An 18,520-nucleotide genomic window follows, 5' to 3' on the forward strand; every position below is an offset into this window, starting at 1 on the left:
AGGACGGGTTACAGCAAATTCAGTATTGCAAAAACGATTAAAGCAAACTGCAGTCGCAGGAACAGGGTGCTGCGGAGCAACAGAGAGGGGGGGCTATTGATTTTGTGCCCTGGTGATGGGTTTGCTGAAGGCCTCTGACTGGCCAGGAGGGGGGGAAAGGGGGCTGGGTGAGGTGATTCTGATTATGCCACCCAGGAGCATGTCCTAGCCCGAGAAATGCACCAGAGGAGGGCCTGGAGCGGCTCAGATGAGCCCCATGGTATGGGGGAGACTTTTGAGGGCTGAACAGAGACCCCTGGATTGTGGTTAGCTGCACAATCCTTGAGAAGTATTTTCTCAAAAACGTTTTGTCTCGCAACTGGTTTGCTGCTCTTTTGGCTTTTGCGGCTGGGTCGTATTTATTCATGCCATTGATATCATGCCCCTTCCTCCAAGGACCTCATGGTTGTGCAGCTGGTCCTCCCCTTCCCCACTGTACCCTCACAACAACCCTGCTAGTAGGCTGGAAAATTGCTGAGGGTCTTGGCTGACCACTTAATGATGTTACTGCCTGTTGCAGCAATGACACTGGGCAGTGCTAGAGGCTGTATGATTTTAAACGGTGTTTTCATTGCTTGTTTTATTTCTCATTTATTGAATTTCACTGAATTACAATTTGCATGCCGCAGAAGTGCTGTGAATATTTCATGCCATGGATGCAACATCTCCCATCTTCAACCACGCCAGAGAAGACACAAAACCCCCTGAATGAAGCTTAAGGGCTGCCGGCAGTCCACAAGCAGGCCACAGCAGTTCAGGGACCCCTGCACTGCGCCACACGGGCCCTCGCCTGCACTTCTGCCGTGCTGTAAGGCAAAAAGGAATGCTGATCTCGCCAAGAAATGGCAGGCATCAGTTGAGTGTTCCTTTTCTTGCCAATTTCCTCATTAGGGTTGAAGCGCCTGCCCTGCTCTTCTCGGCGCTGCAAGACAGGCTGGTTTGATTGCATGGGCCCCAGGCCAAAGAATCAAAACTCTGGACTAGCTTACTCAAGGCAGGGATTGAGAACCTATATGTGCTGGGGGCTAGATTTATTCCAGGGTAAGCTAGCAAAGGTATGGCGGGGGAAAGGCTGTAGGTCAGTGGCAGAGCACCTGCCTTACATGCAGAAGGTCCCGGGTTCAGGCCCCAGCGGCATCTCCAGGTAGGGCTGGGAGAAACCCTGGAGAGGAGCTGCCAGTCAGCGCAGACAGTGCTGAGCTAGAGGGGACAATGGTCTGACCCAGTTTAAGGCAGCTCCCTATGTCTTAAGGGATGGGCTGTAGTTCAATGGTAGAGCATGTTGTATGCATTCAGAAGGCCCCCAGTTCAATTCCTGATGGCATCTCCAGGTAGGGCTGGGAGAGACTCCATGCCTGAAATCCTGAAGAGCTGCTGCCAGTCAGTGTAGACAATACTGAGCTTGATAGGCCGATGAGGCAGATGTGGAGATCAGTGGCAGAGCGTCTGCTCTGAGTGAAGAAGGCCCCAGATTCAATCCCCAATGGCATCTCCTAGTAGGACTGGGAATGCCCTCTGCCTGAAATCCTGGAGAGCTGCTGCCAGTCAGTGTAGACCATATTGAGCTGGATGGACCATGGGTCTGACATGGTATACAGCAGATTCCCATGTTCCTAGGTCAGGAGCCACTAGCCCTAGTGGGCGGGACTGGAGCTGGCAGAGGGGGGAGCCGTCATTTTTCTTTCCTCCCCTTCTCCTCTGTCTCGTTCTACTCGTCTTCCTTGCTGGGCAAGGAGAAAAAGATTTCTTGCCCTCTGACCCATCGCAGAGGCGCTTGCTCCACTGGCCTCCTCCAGTCTGTTGACAGGAGTTATGCACATGCTCCCAGGGCCCTTCACAAGCAGGGGATGACAGGGAAATTCATCCCTCGCTTCACTTTTGCTCTCGGAGAGGATACCAAGCCTGGATCATTTATTGAGCATTTATTGTTATTGAGCATTTATTGTCATTTCACTTGGGTCTGTAGCTACGGATAGGCAAAATCTGCCCATTTCCGTTTCTAATTTTTCCAGTCTTCAGTGGAATCCACATTTTTGCATCGGTTTGTGATCTTTTTTTCTAAAGTCATGAATGTTTATCACCATTTTAGTTCAAATTTCTCCTCATATACACATCTTTGCAATTTCCCTCACAGAATGTAATTTTATATGCTATTTTCACTAATATATGCATTTTTTAAATGCACAATTTATCCCAGTATATGCATCTTTGTACACATTACTTGGCTGGACAACTGCACTGCAAAATTCGGAGAAGTGCAAATTTTGAAGGGTGGCTGCGTTTTGGTTGGTGCATTGTTTCAGAAAGTGTGAATTAGGTAGGTCCCAGTGTTGGCTGGTGGCTCCACATCAGTGGGGGAGTGAATCTGCTCCAGGCTATTTTGGGACTAGGTTTCAGCACCTTGGACAGCTCCTTGGAAGTTCAGACTAAAACCTGGAGCGGATCTGGAGCCGCCACTGGTAGGCTCATCTCCCAGTGCAAATGGAATTGAATTTCTCCACCAGCCCTACTGTAGTCCACCCACTGCTGAGCGACTGAGACAGGCAACTACCCCAAATAAGTACAACAGAATGAAGTTTCACTGGTCAATTATGTGCCAGCCTCACCTAAATGACAGTAGTGGCCATTGCTGTATCCTAAACCAGTTGGTTGCATAAAGGAATACAGGAAACTGCCTTATTAATGAGTCAGACCATTGGTCCATCCAGTTAATATAGTCTACACTGGCTAGCAGCAGCTCCCCAGGGCTTCTGGCAGGGGTTTCTCCCAGTCCTAACTGAAGATGCCAGGGATTGAACTGGTTTTAAAAAAAACATTTGCATGTACAATAAATGCTCTACTTCTGAGCAACGGCCCTTCACTATGCCAATTCAGATTATTTGTCTGGCTAGCTCAGTTCTGTCTGCACGGACCGACAGCAGCTCACCAGGGTTTCAGGCAGGGGTCTTTCCCAGATCTACTCTGAAATCCTGGAAATTGGACCTGGGACCTTCTGTATGGAAAGCAGATGCTCAACCACTGAGCTAGAGCCCCTAGAACAGGTGGAAGAGTGCAATTCCAGACCAGCCAGTGTGTCTGGCTGGGGTGTGAGGTCCCGGAGGGCTGCTTAAAGATGTTGCCTGACGCCCCTGGACATGGTAGAAATGACATCTCTGGTTACTGAAAGAGGAGAGAGAGGGAGGGAGGGAGGGAAGGAGAGAGTGCGTGTATGTCCCCAACAGAGCACTTTTCAAAGCCACTGATGCGGAGTAGCCATTTAACAGGAAATGGATCAATTTTTAAAGAGCCTCAATTTGTCCTTGCTTACCAGTGAGAGGGAGTGAGAAGATTTCATTCTCCACTTTGGGAGCCAGAACAAGGCCGTTTACCTGTGTCTGTCTTCCCTCCATTAAGTTGCAAAGGATGCTGCACTCCTGGATGACTGTTGTTATTAATAATAAAAGTTACTGTTGATATCATCCATTGGATTGCTTACCTGCACTTCACCATCTGAGAAGGGCCATAGCTCAGTGGCACTGCGCTGGTTTTGTATGCAGAAGGTTCCAGGTTCAGTCCCCGGCATCTCCAGGATAAGGCTGGAAATGTCTCCTTCCTGAAGCTCTAGAGAGCCACTGCCAGTCAGTGCTGGCAATACTGGGTTAGGTGGACCAATGGTCTGACTCAGTAGCACAGTGGAAGAGCATCTGCTTTCTATGCAGAAGGACCCACGTTCAATCCCCCACCTCTTCAGGTAGGGCTGGGAGTATCCCCTGCCTGAAGCCCTGGGGAGCAGCTGTCAGCCAGTGTAGGCAATATTGAGCTAAGGTTGCAGGGCAGACAATATAAAAAGAGAATATTAAAATCAGTTCAACTAATTTACAATCAGAAGAATAGTGTGGGTCCTAATATATATATATATATCTTGGATGTCAAAGGCCAGGGTCAAGAGGTGTGTCTTCAGCATATGATGAAAAGTATATAGAAGGTGCCGGGTGCCCCTCTGTGGGGAGGGAATTCCACAGCTTAGGGGTGTGGATGCCTCGTTCCTTCTGTAATTCTTGGGAGTAATTCCCTTTTGATGGATGGATGGGTCTGTCGTTTTCAGTTCTCTCAATTTCTAATTTTTCTAATCTGGAGTTCTCTGCATTTCTGCAGCCACTTGTGATTCTTTTTTAAAAAAGAAAAACCGTCATGAAAATTCACCACCGTTTTAGTGTGAAATTTATCTGATCCCCCGTATACAGTTTTATTAATGTACAGATTTTTGGCAAACAATTTCCCTGAATGCAATGCTTTCCCGTATGTTATTTTCACACATATGTGTATTTTATGCACATGTTCCACTCGGATATGCGTTTTTGCTCTTTTGTTGGAGAACCATCTCGCAAGATGTGGAGAAGGGTAACTTTCAAGGGATGGTTGCTTTGCTGTTTGCGTCGTTTCTGAAAACGCGAATAAGGTAGGGTTGTCTTTAAATGTGAACAGAATCTAATTTCTTCCTTGCTCCTACTTACTACATCCCTGAGTCTCATCCTGCTGCATCTGCCGCCTGAGATGCTGCCTGGTTTTGCCTAATGAGAGGGCCGGCTCTGATACAAGCTGCAGCTTGCAGACAGAGATGGAGAAACAGATGAAGGGGTAGCCTGGAGCTCTGGTAAGCTCAAAGCATTGTGGGTGCAAAGTTGCCTCTCGGTGGTGATCCAATGGGTGAGACCAGTGGATTTGACTGTCGACTGGAGTGTTAAACCATTTCATACTCAACTTGCATTTTTGTAAATAAATATTGTAGAAGCATCATAAGCCTTCAGATTGTTTGCTTGTTTATAGCAGGGGTGGGGAATCTTTTGCGGCCTGAGGGCCGCAATCCCTTCTGGGGAACCTGCTGGGGGCCACATGCCAGTGGTGGGCAGGGCCAGAGGCAAAAGTGGGCAGAGCAACAAATATAAATGTGATATTTGTACAGCGGGCTAATTTCTACACACACCCTTCTCTATCCTCCATCCAGGCATGCAAAAAGCATTATCAGAGCTTGAGGACTCATTTCATCCAGGAAACAACTCACAGAGGGTGCAAAGCAGAGCTAGTGAGGGGCATGGCTGGAAAGAGTCCTGAGAGCCAGATACAGATGCTTGGAGGGCGGTATTTGGTCCCCAAACCTGAAGTTCTCCACCCCTGATTTAGAGCATTCGTATCTTGCTCTGCAGCAGCCTGCTGTCACTTCCTCCAAATAAAACCAAGTGTGGGTTCCATGGCCTTCAGAACTTCATTTGGTCAGCAGGTGGCATCAGCCGTCAACATTTCTTTTGGAAAGTAGACTGACCTATTCCCCACCCACCCGCAGAAGGTTGAGAAGGGATGCATTTGGGGGAAAGCACCACCTGCTGAATTTCTGCCTGTCGCATAGGTGGGAAAGGAACAAGAGCCCTACCTGAAAGCTGAAAAGGAAAGCTGAGAACCCATTTCAGCGGGATGGCTTTCGAAAGAGATGATCAATTTTATGGAGGACAAGGCAATCAATGGCTACTAGCCACGATGGCTACGTTCTGCTTCCACTGTCAGGCCAGTTGCTGGGAAGCTCAGGTGGGGAGAGTGCTGTTGCACTCAGTTCCTGCTTTCAGGCTGCTCACTGGGGCATCTGGTTGGCCACTGTGAGAACAGGATGCTAGACTAGATGGGCCACTGGCCTGATGCTCTTCCAGCAAGTCTTTTATGGTCTGACATCACTACCTAAGTTAAATTGAAAGGGAAATGCAGTGATATTTGGTTAGGCTGCAATCAGCTCCTACTCATTTCAATGTGCCTTGGCCTGCAATCCAGTGCACACTTACCTGGGAGTAAGTCCCATTGAACCCAATAGCAATTAGTGGTGGGGAGAGATTTCACCCCACCCCACAATCCACTTAGCACTAAAGGAGCTATGCATTTTAACATGTGGCACCTTAAGGACTGACAAAGTTATTCTGGCATGAGGTTTTGTGGACTAGAGCCCACTTCATCAAACACATGACTCTAGCCCACAGAAGCTTACTCTGAACAAAATCTTCTGAGTGTGGCATGGCTTAACCCTTTCTTGTGCTCTAGCTGTGTTGACAGTATCATGATATGGTTTACTCAACCGGTGGCACTGGACTTATTCATACCTGGCTGCAGTCAGTAGTTTCCTGTGTCGACTGTCTGTCTCAGGCCAGAACAGAACAACGTTCTTTGTGATGATGATGATGATGAATGAATGAATGGATTTATTTATACGGTCAGAGACCAATACAATTATTACAATTATTACAATTATTATTATTATTATTATTATTTATTAAATGTATATCCTGAGAGACCTTGACTGGTCCAAAGTCATCCAGTGAGCTTCATGGGTGAGTGCTGTGTGGATTTTGAACCCTGATCTCCCAGGTCCCAGTCTGACACTCTAACCACTAGGGCTGGGACCTTCTGCATGCACAGCAGATGCTCTTACCACCGAGCTACGGCCCTTGGCTATATAGAGTCATCTAGCTCACAGTTATCATCAACACTGGCTGGCAGCAGTTCTCTGGAGTTTTGAAGAGGGGTCTTCGCCAACCTCTGGGCCATCCCCTTATTCGTCTCTTGCTCAGCCCCAGAGCCCAGTGGGGACCTCAGAGCAAGCCATGCTCAAGGCCATGTTGTTTGGGGCAATATTTATTTATTTATTTATTGCATTGACATCCTGCCTTTCCTCCAAGGAGCTCAGAGCAGCATGCAGATGTGGTTCTCCCTCTCCTGCTTTCATCCTCACAACAACCCTGTGAGGTTAGGTTAGGCAAGAGACAGTGATTGGCCCAGGGTTACCCAGTGAGCTTCCCCCAGGTCCCAATCCAACACTCTAAGCAGTAGGAGTGCAGCCTAAGATGCCGCTGAATATGTTTGAGCTGCAGCAGAACCGTAACGTCAGAAAATGTCGTCTTCAGTCTTGTTCGATTCTGGTTGTTCATCTGGTTTGTATGAGATATTATAATATTCAAGTGTTTCTCTCTCTCCCTCTCTCTCCAAAGAAGAAGAAAACCTCTTCCTCTTTCTTCTTTTACCACTTAAAAAACTCGAGACTCTCCCAAGTTTTATCCTACGTGGAAACTTGAACTGAACGCCTCCCAAGCAGGAGGTTAAGAGGAGACGAGGCGGGTCCGGATGAGCAACTCCGCGCAGGATTGTTCACAAGTGGATTGGTAGGTAAATCCTTGACTGGCAGCCCGGGCGGCCAAGGACGTTCCTCGCCAGCTCGCGGCCCCTCCCTCTCGCTCTCTCCCTCCCGCCCACCTGCCACTCAAGAGACGCGAGAATACCCATTGGCGGTTCGCTGACCCCTCCACCCCCCCCCAGCGCGCGCTCAAGGGCCAATGCTGGCGGGAGCCTGGGCGGGCTCAGCCAATGGGCGAGGCCGCAGCGGCTGAGGGAGAAGCGGCCCGGCCGGATCGACCGAGACGGCTCTTGGCAGGCGGAGATGCCGCTTCTTTGACGTCGGGTTGCCGCCGCAGACGCCGCAGACGGGGGGCGCTTATGGCCAAGAGCCGAGCAGGGGGCGGAGGCGGCAGCAGCAGCGGCGGGGACGGAAAGGCGGCGGGCTCCGTCGCCGTCCTCGCCAACGGGATGGGCTCGGCGCCCCGCGGACCCCTGGCCGAGGACGACGACGAGGCGGGCGAGATGGACTCGCGGAGCTCGCTGGGCGGTGGCAGCAGCAGCAGCAGCGACGGCGAGCGCCGCGTGGACAAGTTCGGCTTCCTCGTGGCCGACGGCGGCGACGGGGCCGGGCAGGAGACGCCGTGAGTGACGGGAGGGGAATCGGCGCTCTTGCCATGGGCAGGGGCACGCCTGCCCTTTCCGGGGTGGGGGGAATGGGCCCGGCGAGCGGCTGGAACTGTGTGCGTGAGACACCCCACCCGCCACAGGCAGGACGGAGGGGGCACTCTTGGCATGAGCAGGGGCACGCTTTGCGCCTGAGAAGGGGAGCTGCAAGTGGCAGGGGGAAGGGCCGTGGCTCAGTGGGGAGAGCCCGTGCCTGGCATGCAGAAGGCCCCAGGTTCAATCCCCAGTGTCGTCTCCAGGTGGGCCTGGGAGAGACTACTGGTCTGAAACCCTGGAGAGCCGCTGCCGGTCAGTGCAGACAGTACTGAGCTGGATGGACCGAGGGTCTCACATGGCGTAACTAAGGGAAGGGCCATGGGGCAGTGGGTAGAGCATCTGCCTTGCATGCTGAAGGCCCCAGGCTCAACCCCTGGCATCTCCAGGAGAACCTGTGTCTGAAACCCTGCTGCCAGCCAGTGTAGACAGTACTGAGCTAGATGGGCAAAGGGTCTGACTTAGCATGGCAGCTTCCTCTGCGCCTTTGTCCATAAGGGAAGTGATGTAGCTCAGTGGTTAGAGCATTTGCTGTGTACGCAGAAGGCTCTAGCTGAATTGAACTGAAGATTCCCACACACACACACCCAAATGCTCTCTTAATTTTGCCCTTGACATGGGTGGGTGTCCTGCTTGCTTGAGGGGAGGGGCCATAGCTCAGTGGTAGAGCATGCAGAAGGTCCCATGTTCAGCCCTTGGCATCTCCAAGTAAGGCTGGGGAAAACTCCAGCTGGAAACTCTGGGGGGCTGCTGCCGGTCAGTGTAGACAATATGGAGCTAAATGGACAAAGGCCTCATTCAGTATAAGGCCATTGTCTGTATTCCAGCATTGTGTTTCTGTAAACCCAGATGTTCTTGCCTTTTGGGGAGTTGCTGCAGTGGCCAGCCCAGCCAGGGGTGTGTGAGGGGGATCAGTGATGGGCAGGGCAAGGTGGATACTCTTGCCATGGGCAGGAGCACTGTCTGCGCCAGAGAGTAATGAGCCCTGGCAGTAGGTCCTGTGAAGGGAAATGGCAAGTGTCAGCTATATGTTTCTGTAACCCTAGACGGGCAGGGATGCTATCATGGACCGGGGTAGCCTTTCCTTTTGTGGGAGCCACTGTGGTGTAGTGGTTAGAGTGTTGGACTGCGACCTGGGAGACCAGGGTTCGAATCCCCACACAGCCACGAAGCTCACTGGGTGGCCTTGGGCCAGTCACTGCCGCTCAGCCTCAGAGGAAGGCAATGGTAAACCCCCTCTGAATACCACTTGCCATGAAAACCCTATTCGTAGGGTCGTCATAAGTCGGGATCAAGTTGCAGGCAGTCCGTTTCCATTTTTGTGTGTTGAGAGTGGCAACCCAGGCGGAAAGGCGGGTGGGCAAGTATAATCGCCTTGGCCGTGAAAACAGTGCAGGGTTGTTTGTTTTGGTAACTTCAAATGGGAGAGACTAGAGAAACCTCTTCCTGTGGGCAGGGGTGCCCTTGCTTGTGTGATTCAGGGTTTCCTTGCAGCAAGGTGTGACTGGTCCAGACAGCATTGGGGTGCTTGACTCCTGTAATCCCAGATCCAAAGGCACTTCAAACTTGTTGTAGCATGCCAAATATGGGGGGCAGGGGGCTGCTCTTCATTTGATTTGGGACCTCTTCTGCCCCAGAGCCTATGGCTATGCTACCCGGGACACTCCTGATCTCGTTGATCTCGGAAGCTAAGCAGGGTCAGGCCTGGTTAGTACTTGGATGGGAGACCGCCCAGGAATACTGGGTGCCGTAGGCTTAGAGGAAGGCAATGGCAAACCACCTCTGAACACCTCTTACCATGAAAACCCTACGAATGTATCCCCCCCAAAAGATTCATAGGGTCGCCATAAGTTGTAATTGACTTAAAGGCACATAACAACAGCTGCCCCGGAGTGGGGGAAAGCATTGCAAGTTCGCTTCCAGGGTTTTTCAACCTTAGGTCCCCAGATGCTGCTGGACTACAACTCCCATCATCCTCAGCTAGTTTAGCCAATGGGCAGGGGTGGTGGGGGTTGTAGTCCAACAGCGTCTGGGGACCCAAGACTGAAGAACGTCTGTTTTGGCTGCAGCTGTCTGTTGCCTTCAGAGAGATGCCAGGGCGCCAGCCTGTCTATAGTGGGGTGTGCCCCACCATCGGGCTTGGAGGTCTCGAACATGATTAAAGGGACTCTGCTCTGAGGTCTGCCGCTGCCTCTGGTTAATTAAGCCTCCATGTGGCTCAGGGTAAAATGGGGTGGGGCTTATGGGCTTCACCCTACTTGGCTGAAGCTTTGCCGCTTGGCTGCTCCTGGGGGTCCCCCAGGGCATGAGGAGGAAGAAGGCACTTCTTCACGTGCTTGGGTGCACTCTCCCTTTTTCTCCTTTTGCCGTCCCTCGCTTCTGAGCTCTTGAGTCTGGAAACGGGTTCAAGGGCTGAGCACGAAGCCCTGGAATGGGAAGGATGGGTGGATTTGGGATTGCTAGTTTTAGGCCTCTGGGAGGGCTTCCTTGTTCTCCCCAATGAGAGAGGGGGAAAAGGAGGATTTGTCTTGGTGCAGTTGCAGTAGCAGAACATCAGAGGGATGGAGGTATCAAACAGTGATGCCAGTTTAGGGAATTCTCAGTCACAAGCTCCTGAAAGTGACTGCAGTGAGCTCCCCTATTTCTGACCCTGGATAAGGTGGGAGTTGCAGCATACAGAGTTTCCCCGTTTTAAAGCTAAGAGGAGTTTTGTCTGACGGGAGCAGAGTAAGGAGAGGTCTTAGGAATGAGGTTAGGTGTTCTGGCTTGGAGAACGGGTCTCGCTGCCAAATCTCCCTTCTCTGAGGTTCCTTGGTCCCAGTCTCCAACGGTGGGCAGCGGTGGAAGGCTGTGGCTTGCTATGGGCCTTCTCAGAACTGTAACGTCTTTCTAGCACGTATGTTGTTATGTCCTAGATAAGCCTCTTGAGTCGCAGTCTCTGTCCTGAGCACCCCTACTTTACTGGGCTTTCTCGGGACTGGTATGGTGCAAGGCATAGACGATCAGGTTCAAATCCCTTTTGAGTGATGAGGATTGCTTGGTGGTTTGTCTTGGGTAAACCTCCATCTCCCAGCCGACTGTCAGGCAGGTTAATGATTGTAAAGCATTTTTATGCTGCACTAGAGGAAGGGCAGCTGTTTTGCTTTGCTTTGCATTCTTTGAATCCATTGCGTGCTTTCTCCCTTCCTATTCTAAATGAAGGCGATTGATCCCGGAGGAAATACTCCCCTCAGTGTGACTTTTCCTCTAGCCTTGGTGGTTTTTTGTACCAAAGAGCATGAACTTCTCTTACAGCAGGGGGGAAGAAGGCAAGTCACCTGCTCAGGTGTGGGTGGGCAAGCCTGGGAAATGATTAATGCTCAGCTAGCAAATGAGACGTGTATTGCATGCCAACATCTGTGGCCTGAAAGTAGGTATACCTGTTCTGGTGAGAGAGCAGGCCACCGTAGAGAGATGGTAAGTTGGCTAGAATCCGACACCTGCCTCATGCCAGCCAACTGGAAACGTTCACTTCCTCACGTGATGCTGCTGTGCACAGCATGTCCTGATAGAGTTCCCATAAGGTAGTCTTCCTTTCATGGCTCTCAGCATTTAAAATATAACCCAGCCTTGCAAGTAAATCCACAGAAAATTTATTATATTTAATGTGTTTTCTGTATTTTTGTGGTGGGTTGCAGCTTACATAGTTATTACAGCACAAGGCAATAATAAAAACAAGTCATGAAAACAAAAAAAAGTTTGTCTTGAGCAGCTGTTTTCTGTTTCCTCTCTGCTACCCTCTGGGTGGTGGTGCTTCAGAATCCACTCTCGTGGCATTTAGGGGGGGGGACTGGCCACGCCTGGATGGTGGCACCTTGCTAAGCTCTTTCTGTTTAGATTACTAGCCTGCTTACCTAAGCATATGGATATCTAGTCATTTCTGGTACATTACTAGCTTGAAAGGAGGTGAAGGTAGAGATGCTCTCTTTTCCTGTTCCAAAATGTTTCCATTTGATCATGTGGAGGTGCTTTTTTTTTTTTTTACCACAAGCGACCAGGTGAGTAACCTTCTCCAGCCAGCCCTGGAGAGTTCTGGGGGACAGAATGTCTTCCAAAGGGGAAATTCTCCTCTCCTAGGATGGGAGAATTCTGTCTTCTAACCGCAGGCCCAAAACCAGGGGTGAGGGATCTTTGGCCCTCTAGCTGTTGCTGAACTACAACTCCCATTATCCCTGGCTGTTGACCGGGAGTGGTAGTTCAGCAACATCTGGAGGGCTCAAGGATCCCCATACCTGCCCTAAACCATTAAATCTTCAGCTGGTGAGCTGTGACAAGTGGTTTACACCAGTGGTGATGCCACTGGCTTCTTCCTCTCCTTAAAAAAGCTGCTTTTTCAGGGGTGAAGCAAATGTAAGATGGGGACCAAGCTCCGTTATGGAGTGAAGGCATCTAATTAAAAAACTGCTATTGGGCACATCAGCAGGCAGGTGATGTGGAAGTTCTGGCTAGCCCACAGGAGAAAGGAAGCGGTGCAAGAGAAGGATAAAGATGTGAAATTAAATGTGGGTTCTCTGTTGAAGGCTGGGATTGAAGGTGGATCCTGGTTGGCTGTGAAGGAGTCCCCCAAGCTTGTTTTAAAACTACTACTAAACACCACAGCTTGTCAGTTTCACTTTTGCTGCCAGAAATGGGGAAGTGCAATTGATGTGTCCGGTTCACAGCCCTGGAAGGGTGGAATGGCTTTAAGCAGCTGGCAAGTGGGTGGATTAAAAAAATCACAAGAGTTTCACAAGTTGGGTGAGGCCCTCTCTGTCTCTGAGGGAGAGAGAGCAGGGTAGTCTTGCTCCTTAAAACAGTGAAAGCGCATGGTTCTTGTTCTATGTTTTATTAAAATTATAAAATTCTGTCCTGGGGCTATAGTGCAAGAGAGTACACAGAGTCTGCACAATAGAGGTGTAGGTCTCCATACCCAAAATCTGATGACTGTAGGCATTGGAGGTGCCATGGGACACAAATTTATATTGCTCATCACTTATCTTTCTTGCTGCTCATGGCTACAGCATTGGCCTATGTTAGATATGACCGCTAATTGAAAAGGTGCCTGCATTGCCCATGCTGTGCCTTCTGGAGGTCTACACAGATATCGCAATGAGTGTGGTACCAGGAGAGAGACCTGTGTTTTTTCTAGTAACAACAACAACAACAATCTGTGGTGCTATCTTCCTTAAGAAAAGACCTCTGGGTGCTTCTTTTTAGTTTGAAGATACTTGTTTGTGATGTGATTGCATGACATCTGAAATATTATTCATCACTTGTTTTGGGGGTCGGACAAGATGGGTTGGAGAGATGATTTCTCTGTTCGAATTCATGGAGACTAGGTATTAATATCTGACACACCTGCATAGCTCACGGTTGAGGTTTAGGCCTGTCGGAGGAAAATGTAGACTGAGTGACGGTTGCAGTCTGTGGGAGGCTTTGCCAGACCAAGAGAGCTTGTAACATGCAGGAGGAGTGTCTGGAATATGTAGCCGAGGAGATAAGTGAGAGCGAAGGCGAGAGAGAGCAACCACTTCTCCAGCTGGCTGATGCCAGAGCTATTCCCTCTTGCTGCTTTGCTGTATAAATGAGGGCCAGAATCTCCCTCACTGGGGAGCTGTGTTGTTGCACAAAATAGCCAAACAAGGTTGCAACAATGAAAAGAGATTTGGGAAGTTAGTCCCTGTTGCCTTTGCTGCTCTGAGTGGGACAGTGATTCCCAAACTGGGTGCTGTGTTTACCACTGTCTCTCTTGCAGCCCTCCCCTCCCCATGAGATTGCTCTTGTCCCCTGCTAATATGAACGGTGACGTCATGTTGTAGGAAGGGCTTAGGATGTGTCAGGATTCCCTGGCTCAGTCTGCACTACTGAGGACAGTCGCGGCATTACTCTAGAAATGTCTCCGTTGGCTAGAGAGCATGGTTCCATCCCCGAGACTTGACCGACTGAGCTGAAGGATATGGCCAAAGAGCTGGAGGCAGCTGGGCTATCTTGCAGTTGGATTGTGCCTTTACTCTCCCGTGACTCTTGTGACTATTATCAGAGTTTGAGTAGAGGCTTGTTCTTTTTCTGCCTGTGGTGCTTTTTCACCTCTTCGCGTTTCTAAGTTGCCAGCCTAAAGATTACAAGTGAAGCTACCAGCTTGGGAAAAAAAATCTGCTGAGGCTTGCGCTATCTCAGCCTTGCACATAATTCCATCAGCCGTACCTATAACTTACTTATCAGCTCACGAGCATTTAATAGCCTGTCCTTTAGCCTACACTCCTGATGCAAGTTGTTTGTGAGGCGGCAGCAGCCTGAAAGGAAATGAGGCAGTCCAGCAGCCGCCTCTCTTCCACTTTATCAAAGCTTCCTTCCTGGTGACCAGGAAGGTGATTTTTACACGCCACAGGTGAGCGGGCAAGGGGCTGTTGACAAATTTAAATATTGTTTTGGTCCAAAGTCTCTTGTTTCCAGGAAAGATGGTGACCAAGGGGCTAGAGAGCAAGAAAAACAAAAGATTAGGGGAGAACAGATGCAGCCCTGGCAAGGGCTAAATATATCCTGCTTGGATGTATGCCTGGGGCAAATTGTGGAAGGCCTCAGCAGCTGGGAATTAAGGACTTTGAGTTGTATGTTGAAAGTGTTTTTAAATTGATTTTCAATAACGAATTTAACAAAGAGAGGGAGAAAAACAAATGAGATAGAAGGGAACTCCCCTTCCTCACTTCACAATAAAAATACAGTAGCTATCAATGCATTCATCTCAGGCCACATCGGCACTATGGTACCACTTTAAACAGTCATGGCTTCCTCCAAAGAATCCTGGGAACTGTAGTTTAAGGGTGCTGAGAGTTGTTAGGAGACCCCTATTCCTCTCACAGCTACAGTTCCCAGAGTATTTTAACAACCCATCCCTCTTCCTAGGGAACGCTGGGAATTATAGCTTTGAGAGGAGAGGTCTCCTGACGACTCTCAGCACCCTTAACAAACTACAGTTCCCAGGACCCTTTGGGGGAAGCCATAACTACTTAAAGGGGCATAATGTTGCTTTAAATGTATAGTGCAGATAGGGCCTTTTATTTATTTATAGATAGATAATACGCACACATATATAAATAGCCATCCAAATGTCCAAATAGGTATTCATACGAAGTTCAGACCTGTCCCTTGCTGGCAAGTGGGCCCTGATTGATTGCCCTTGAGGGAATGAAGCCCTCAATCGGAAAAAAAATGTTCCTCATCCCTGCTGTGAATGATATAGATTGAAGCAACCTGCTTGCAGCGCACGTACAGCCTTAAGCTATGCCCAATAAATGAGGAATGAATCCCCTTTGTATTGAGCTGTTCTGTGTCTTTTTTTTCCTTGGTAGCCCAGGAGCCGCTGTGGAAGGGCAAGTCTCCTTGTGAAGAGAGCATACTGGAGTTGTATGCAGATCTACAAGTTGGGCATGGGAGAGCCAGTAAGTGGCCAGCACTGGTTTTTAGAAATAGCCTCAGTTCCCCAAGAAGCAGATGTCTGGAGCTTTTTTCCACCCTCTGGTTGATGTTCCCCTGCCATCATCAGAAGCAGTATGCCTCTGGACTCCAGTTGCTCGGCATCACAGTGCCGTTGCACTCAGCTTCTGTTGTGGGCTTTTCATCGGGGCACCTGGTTGGCTGCTGTGTAAACAGTGCAGGACTAGATGGACTTTTGGCCTTATCCAGCAGGGCAGCTCTTGCGGTGTTTGTCCAGTCTTTATCTAAGCAGGGGTGGGTGTGGGTGTGCGCTCAGTAGCCAGTAGCCACCAGCCATCAATGCTTTTCAACTCATGCATCTTGTAGCTGTCAAATGCTCGTTGTAAAGGACCTTCTTTAGCTGGTATCGTATTCTTAAAAGCCTAGGGAAAAGGTCATCATGTCTGTGTGAGCAGCCACTGTGGAGCACAAACTGATCTCATGGCTCCTAAGGGGTCAAAAGTATTGAGACAAAACTGTGCTGAACTTGGAAGAAAAGTAGAATTGGCATTTCTGTGACCCATTTCTGTCCTCGGTAGTTGTATGCAATTGGTACAGGACCTCATTTTGACTTCTGCATTCCTTCAGGGTGGGGTCAACCATTCAGTGCACTTTGAGGCAGAATGAGATGTCAGATTCTGGGCACCTGTCATTTAAATTATAACCTGTGGAGAACTCTCCTTTCTGTGTGTTTTGACAATAGTTGTACAGCTCGCCTTGTAAAAACATGTCAAACTAAAATTGGGTTTATTTGCAGCTCAGCCTCCTCTGTTTCACACTGGCGAACAGAATCAAAATTAAGATCTAGCCTAATGAATCTGCTTTAAAAAAAAAAAGCATAACAAAGTTTGTGAGGAGGTGGGAGTGAATTGAGGTTTAAAAATTAGGTCAAAGCAAGGCCTCTGCTTCACATTAAAATCCCATCTGGCTCTTTAAATAACACTGAACTGGGTGGCGAGGGGGTGGAACTGGGATGTTGTTGCCAAAGTGATTAGCCTCGGGATGTGCATACAAAGTCGCTCTTGGTAGTAAGATGGGTGACAGAACACTGGTTTCCAACTGTGAGATGTTTTCTTCCAGTGAAGTAATCTCCGCAACCTGTCTGTTTTTTAAACGAAGAATCCAAACAAAGATCACTGCGTAAAACCAATCTATAAAACATCGCAGTAAATCCAGTATATGCTTGATAGAAAGTAGAGACGTTAAAATTTCTCCCCTCCCAATAATTGGCCTTTTGTGAAAGCGGGGAGCCTGAGAAGGTGAGGGCTGCAGAAACGGGTTGTTGGAAGCAAGCGGTCAGAATGAGGGGAAGCGGGGAAGGCTTTAGCAGAGGCAGAGCTTAACTGGAGAAGAGAAACTGGTGGCTGGAAAGCTTGGCAAGGGAGGATGCACCGCTTCCAGTAAAAGTCCCCTTTCGACGTGGCAACAGGCCAACTTCCAGAGTCAAAAGCTTAAAGTTTCCCCCACACACACATGTTTGTGTTCTGAGACGGGTATGGTCAAGGGCAGTTGGCTAGCAGGAGGTGGTTTATGAGGCTGGTGATCGGGAGCCTAGACTTCACTGTGCTATTGGCCTGCGGCCAAAACAGCCAGCCCTGGACTTACTGATCCTGAGGCCTGCAGTCAAAGGCTTGCATCGTGGGATTCCTCACCCCTGAAGCCGATTGCGTAGAGTTCTCCTCTTCTAGTTTTCCATCTCCGGCCCCTTCCTGTGTCCTGCCCTCCGCCCGCATTGTGAGCATTTCCTCTCTCAGGCCCACCCTTCTGCAGTCCCTGCTTTTGCCTCCTTTCCCAGGCCCGTCTGCATGCTCTGCATCTCTAGCAGTTTGGCCAGGCCTCCGTAGAATCGGAGTGGCTGAGCCAGTGGCTGTCAGAGACTGTTCTGCCTGCGCTGTCTTTCTGTGACATTGGAGCAGCTCTGTTAGTCACTGCCGGAGGCTTCACTGCAAGGCTGTGTGCGTTTTGCACAATTTGAACAGGTAGCAAAAGCGTGGTGGTTAGAGTCTGAGTCACCATGGTGCACCATTCTAGGTTTTAAGCACAAAGTAAACGCTCTACTACCCCTACCACCCCCAGCATGTGTGTGTTATGTGCCTTCAAATCAATCACAACTTATGGCGACCCTATGAATCGGCGACCTTCAAGAGCATCTGTCATGAACCACCCTGTTCAGATCTTGTAAGTTCAGGTCTGTGGCTTCCACTATGGAATCGATCCATCTCTTGTTTGGCCTTCTTCTTTTTCTACTCCCTTCTGTTTTTCCCAGCATTATTGTCTTTTCCAGTGAGTCGTGTCTTCTCATGATGTGTCCAAAGTATGATAACCTCAGTTTCATCATTTTAGCTTCTAATGATAGTTCTGGTTTAATTTTTTCTAACACCCAATTATTTGTCTTTTTCGCAGTCCATGGTATCCACAAAACTCTCCTCCAACACCACATTTCAATTGAGTTGACTTTTCTCTTATCCGTTTTTTTCACTGTCCAACTTTCACACCCATAGAGATCGAGAATAGCATGGTCTGAATGATCCTGACTTTGGTGTTCAGTGACACATCTTTGCATTTGAGGACCTTTTCTAATTCTCTCATAGCTGCCCTCCCCAGTCCTGGCCTTCTTCTGATTTCTTGACTACTGTCTCCATTTAGGTTAATGACTTGTGCGCAGGTATGGATAATCCTTGACAAGTTCAATGTCCTCATTATCAGCTTTGAAGTTACATAAATCTTCTGTTGTCATTACTTTAGTCTTCTTGACGTTCAGCTGTAGTCCTGCTTTTCACACCCCTAATACACCAGGCACCTGGTTGGGCACTGTGAAAACAGGATGCTGGACTAGATGGGCCACTGGCCTGATCCAGCAGGCTCTTCTGATGTTCTTATGTTCTTACCTGCCAGATAGCTTCTTCGTGCATGTGCAGCCCTTTATAGGGATATGCAAAAGATTGAGAGAGCTTAAGCTCTCACTCCTGTGCAACCTCTCCTGAAGTGCTTCTGTAGAGCATCTGTTTTGCATGCAGAACGTCCCAGGTTTGATCCCTGCCATCTCCAGGTAGGGGCTGGGAGTTTTCCCCGCTTGAAACCCTGGAGAGCTGCTGCCAGTCAGTGTAGACAAAACCAAGCTGGGTGGACCAATGTTCTGGCTTGG

The 18,520-nt window shown here is 49.3% G+C and overlaps 1 protein-coding gene and 1 pseudogene across 1 annotated transcript in view; both read left to right on the top strand.

The window, feature by feature from the left end:
- Nucleotides 1-7,347: 7,347 nt before the first annotated feature.
- The window catches only part of TBC1D10A (TBC1 domain family member 10A), a 36,413-nt gene continuing 25,240 nt past the window's right edge, over nt 7,348-18,520 (top strand). The window contains exon 1 of the mRNA XM_061602583.1: nt 7,348-7,808. Within this exon, the coding sequence (XP_061458567.1) occupies nt 7,417-7,808 (392 nt within the window). The 5' untranslated portion in view covers nt 7,348-7,416. The remainder of the gene's footprint in view (nt 7,809-18,520) is intronic.
- On the top strand, nt 9,523-9,640 carry LOC133373605 (5S ribosomal RNA; annotated as a pseudogene).

The sequence above is a fragment of the Rhineura floridana genome, chromosome 19 (genome assembly GCF_030035675.1).
Source record: "Rhineura floridana isolate rRhiFlo1 chromosome 19, rRhiFlo1.hap2, whole genome shotgun sequence".
Classification (NCBI taxonomy): domain Eukaryota; kingdom Metazoa; phylum Chordata; class Lepidosauria; order Squamata; family Rhineuridae; genus Rhineura; species Rhineura floridana.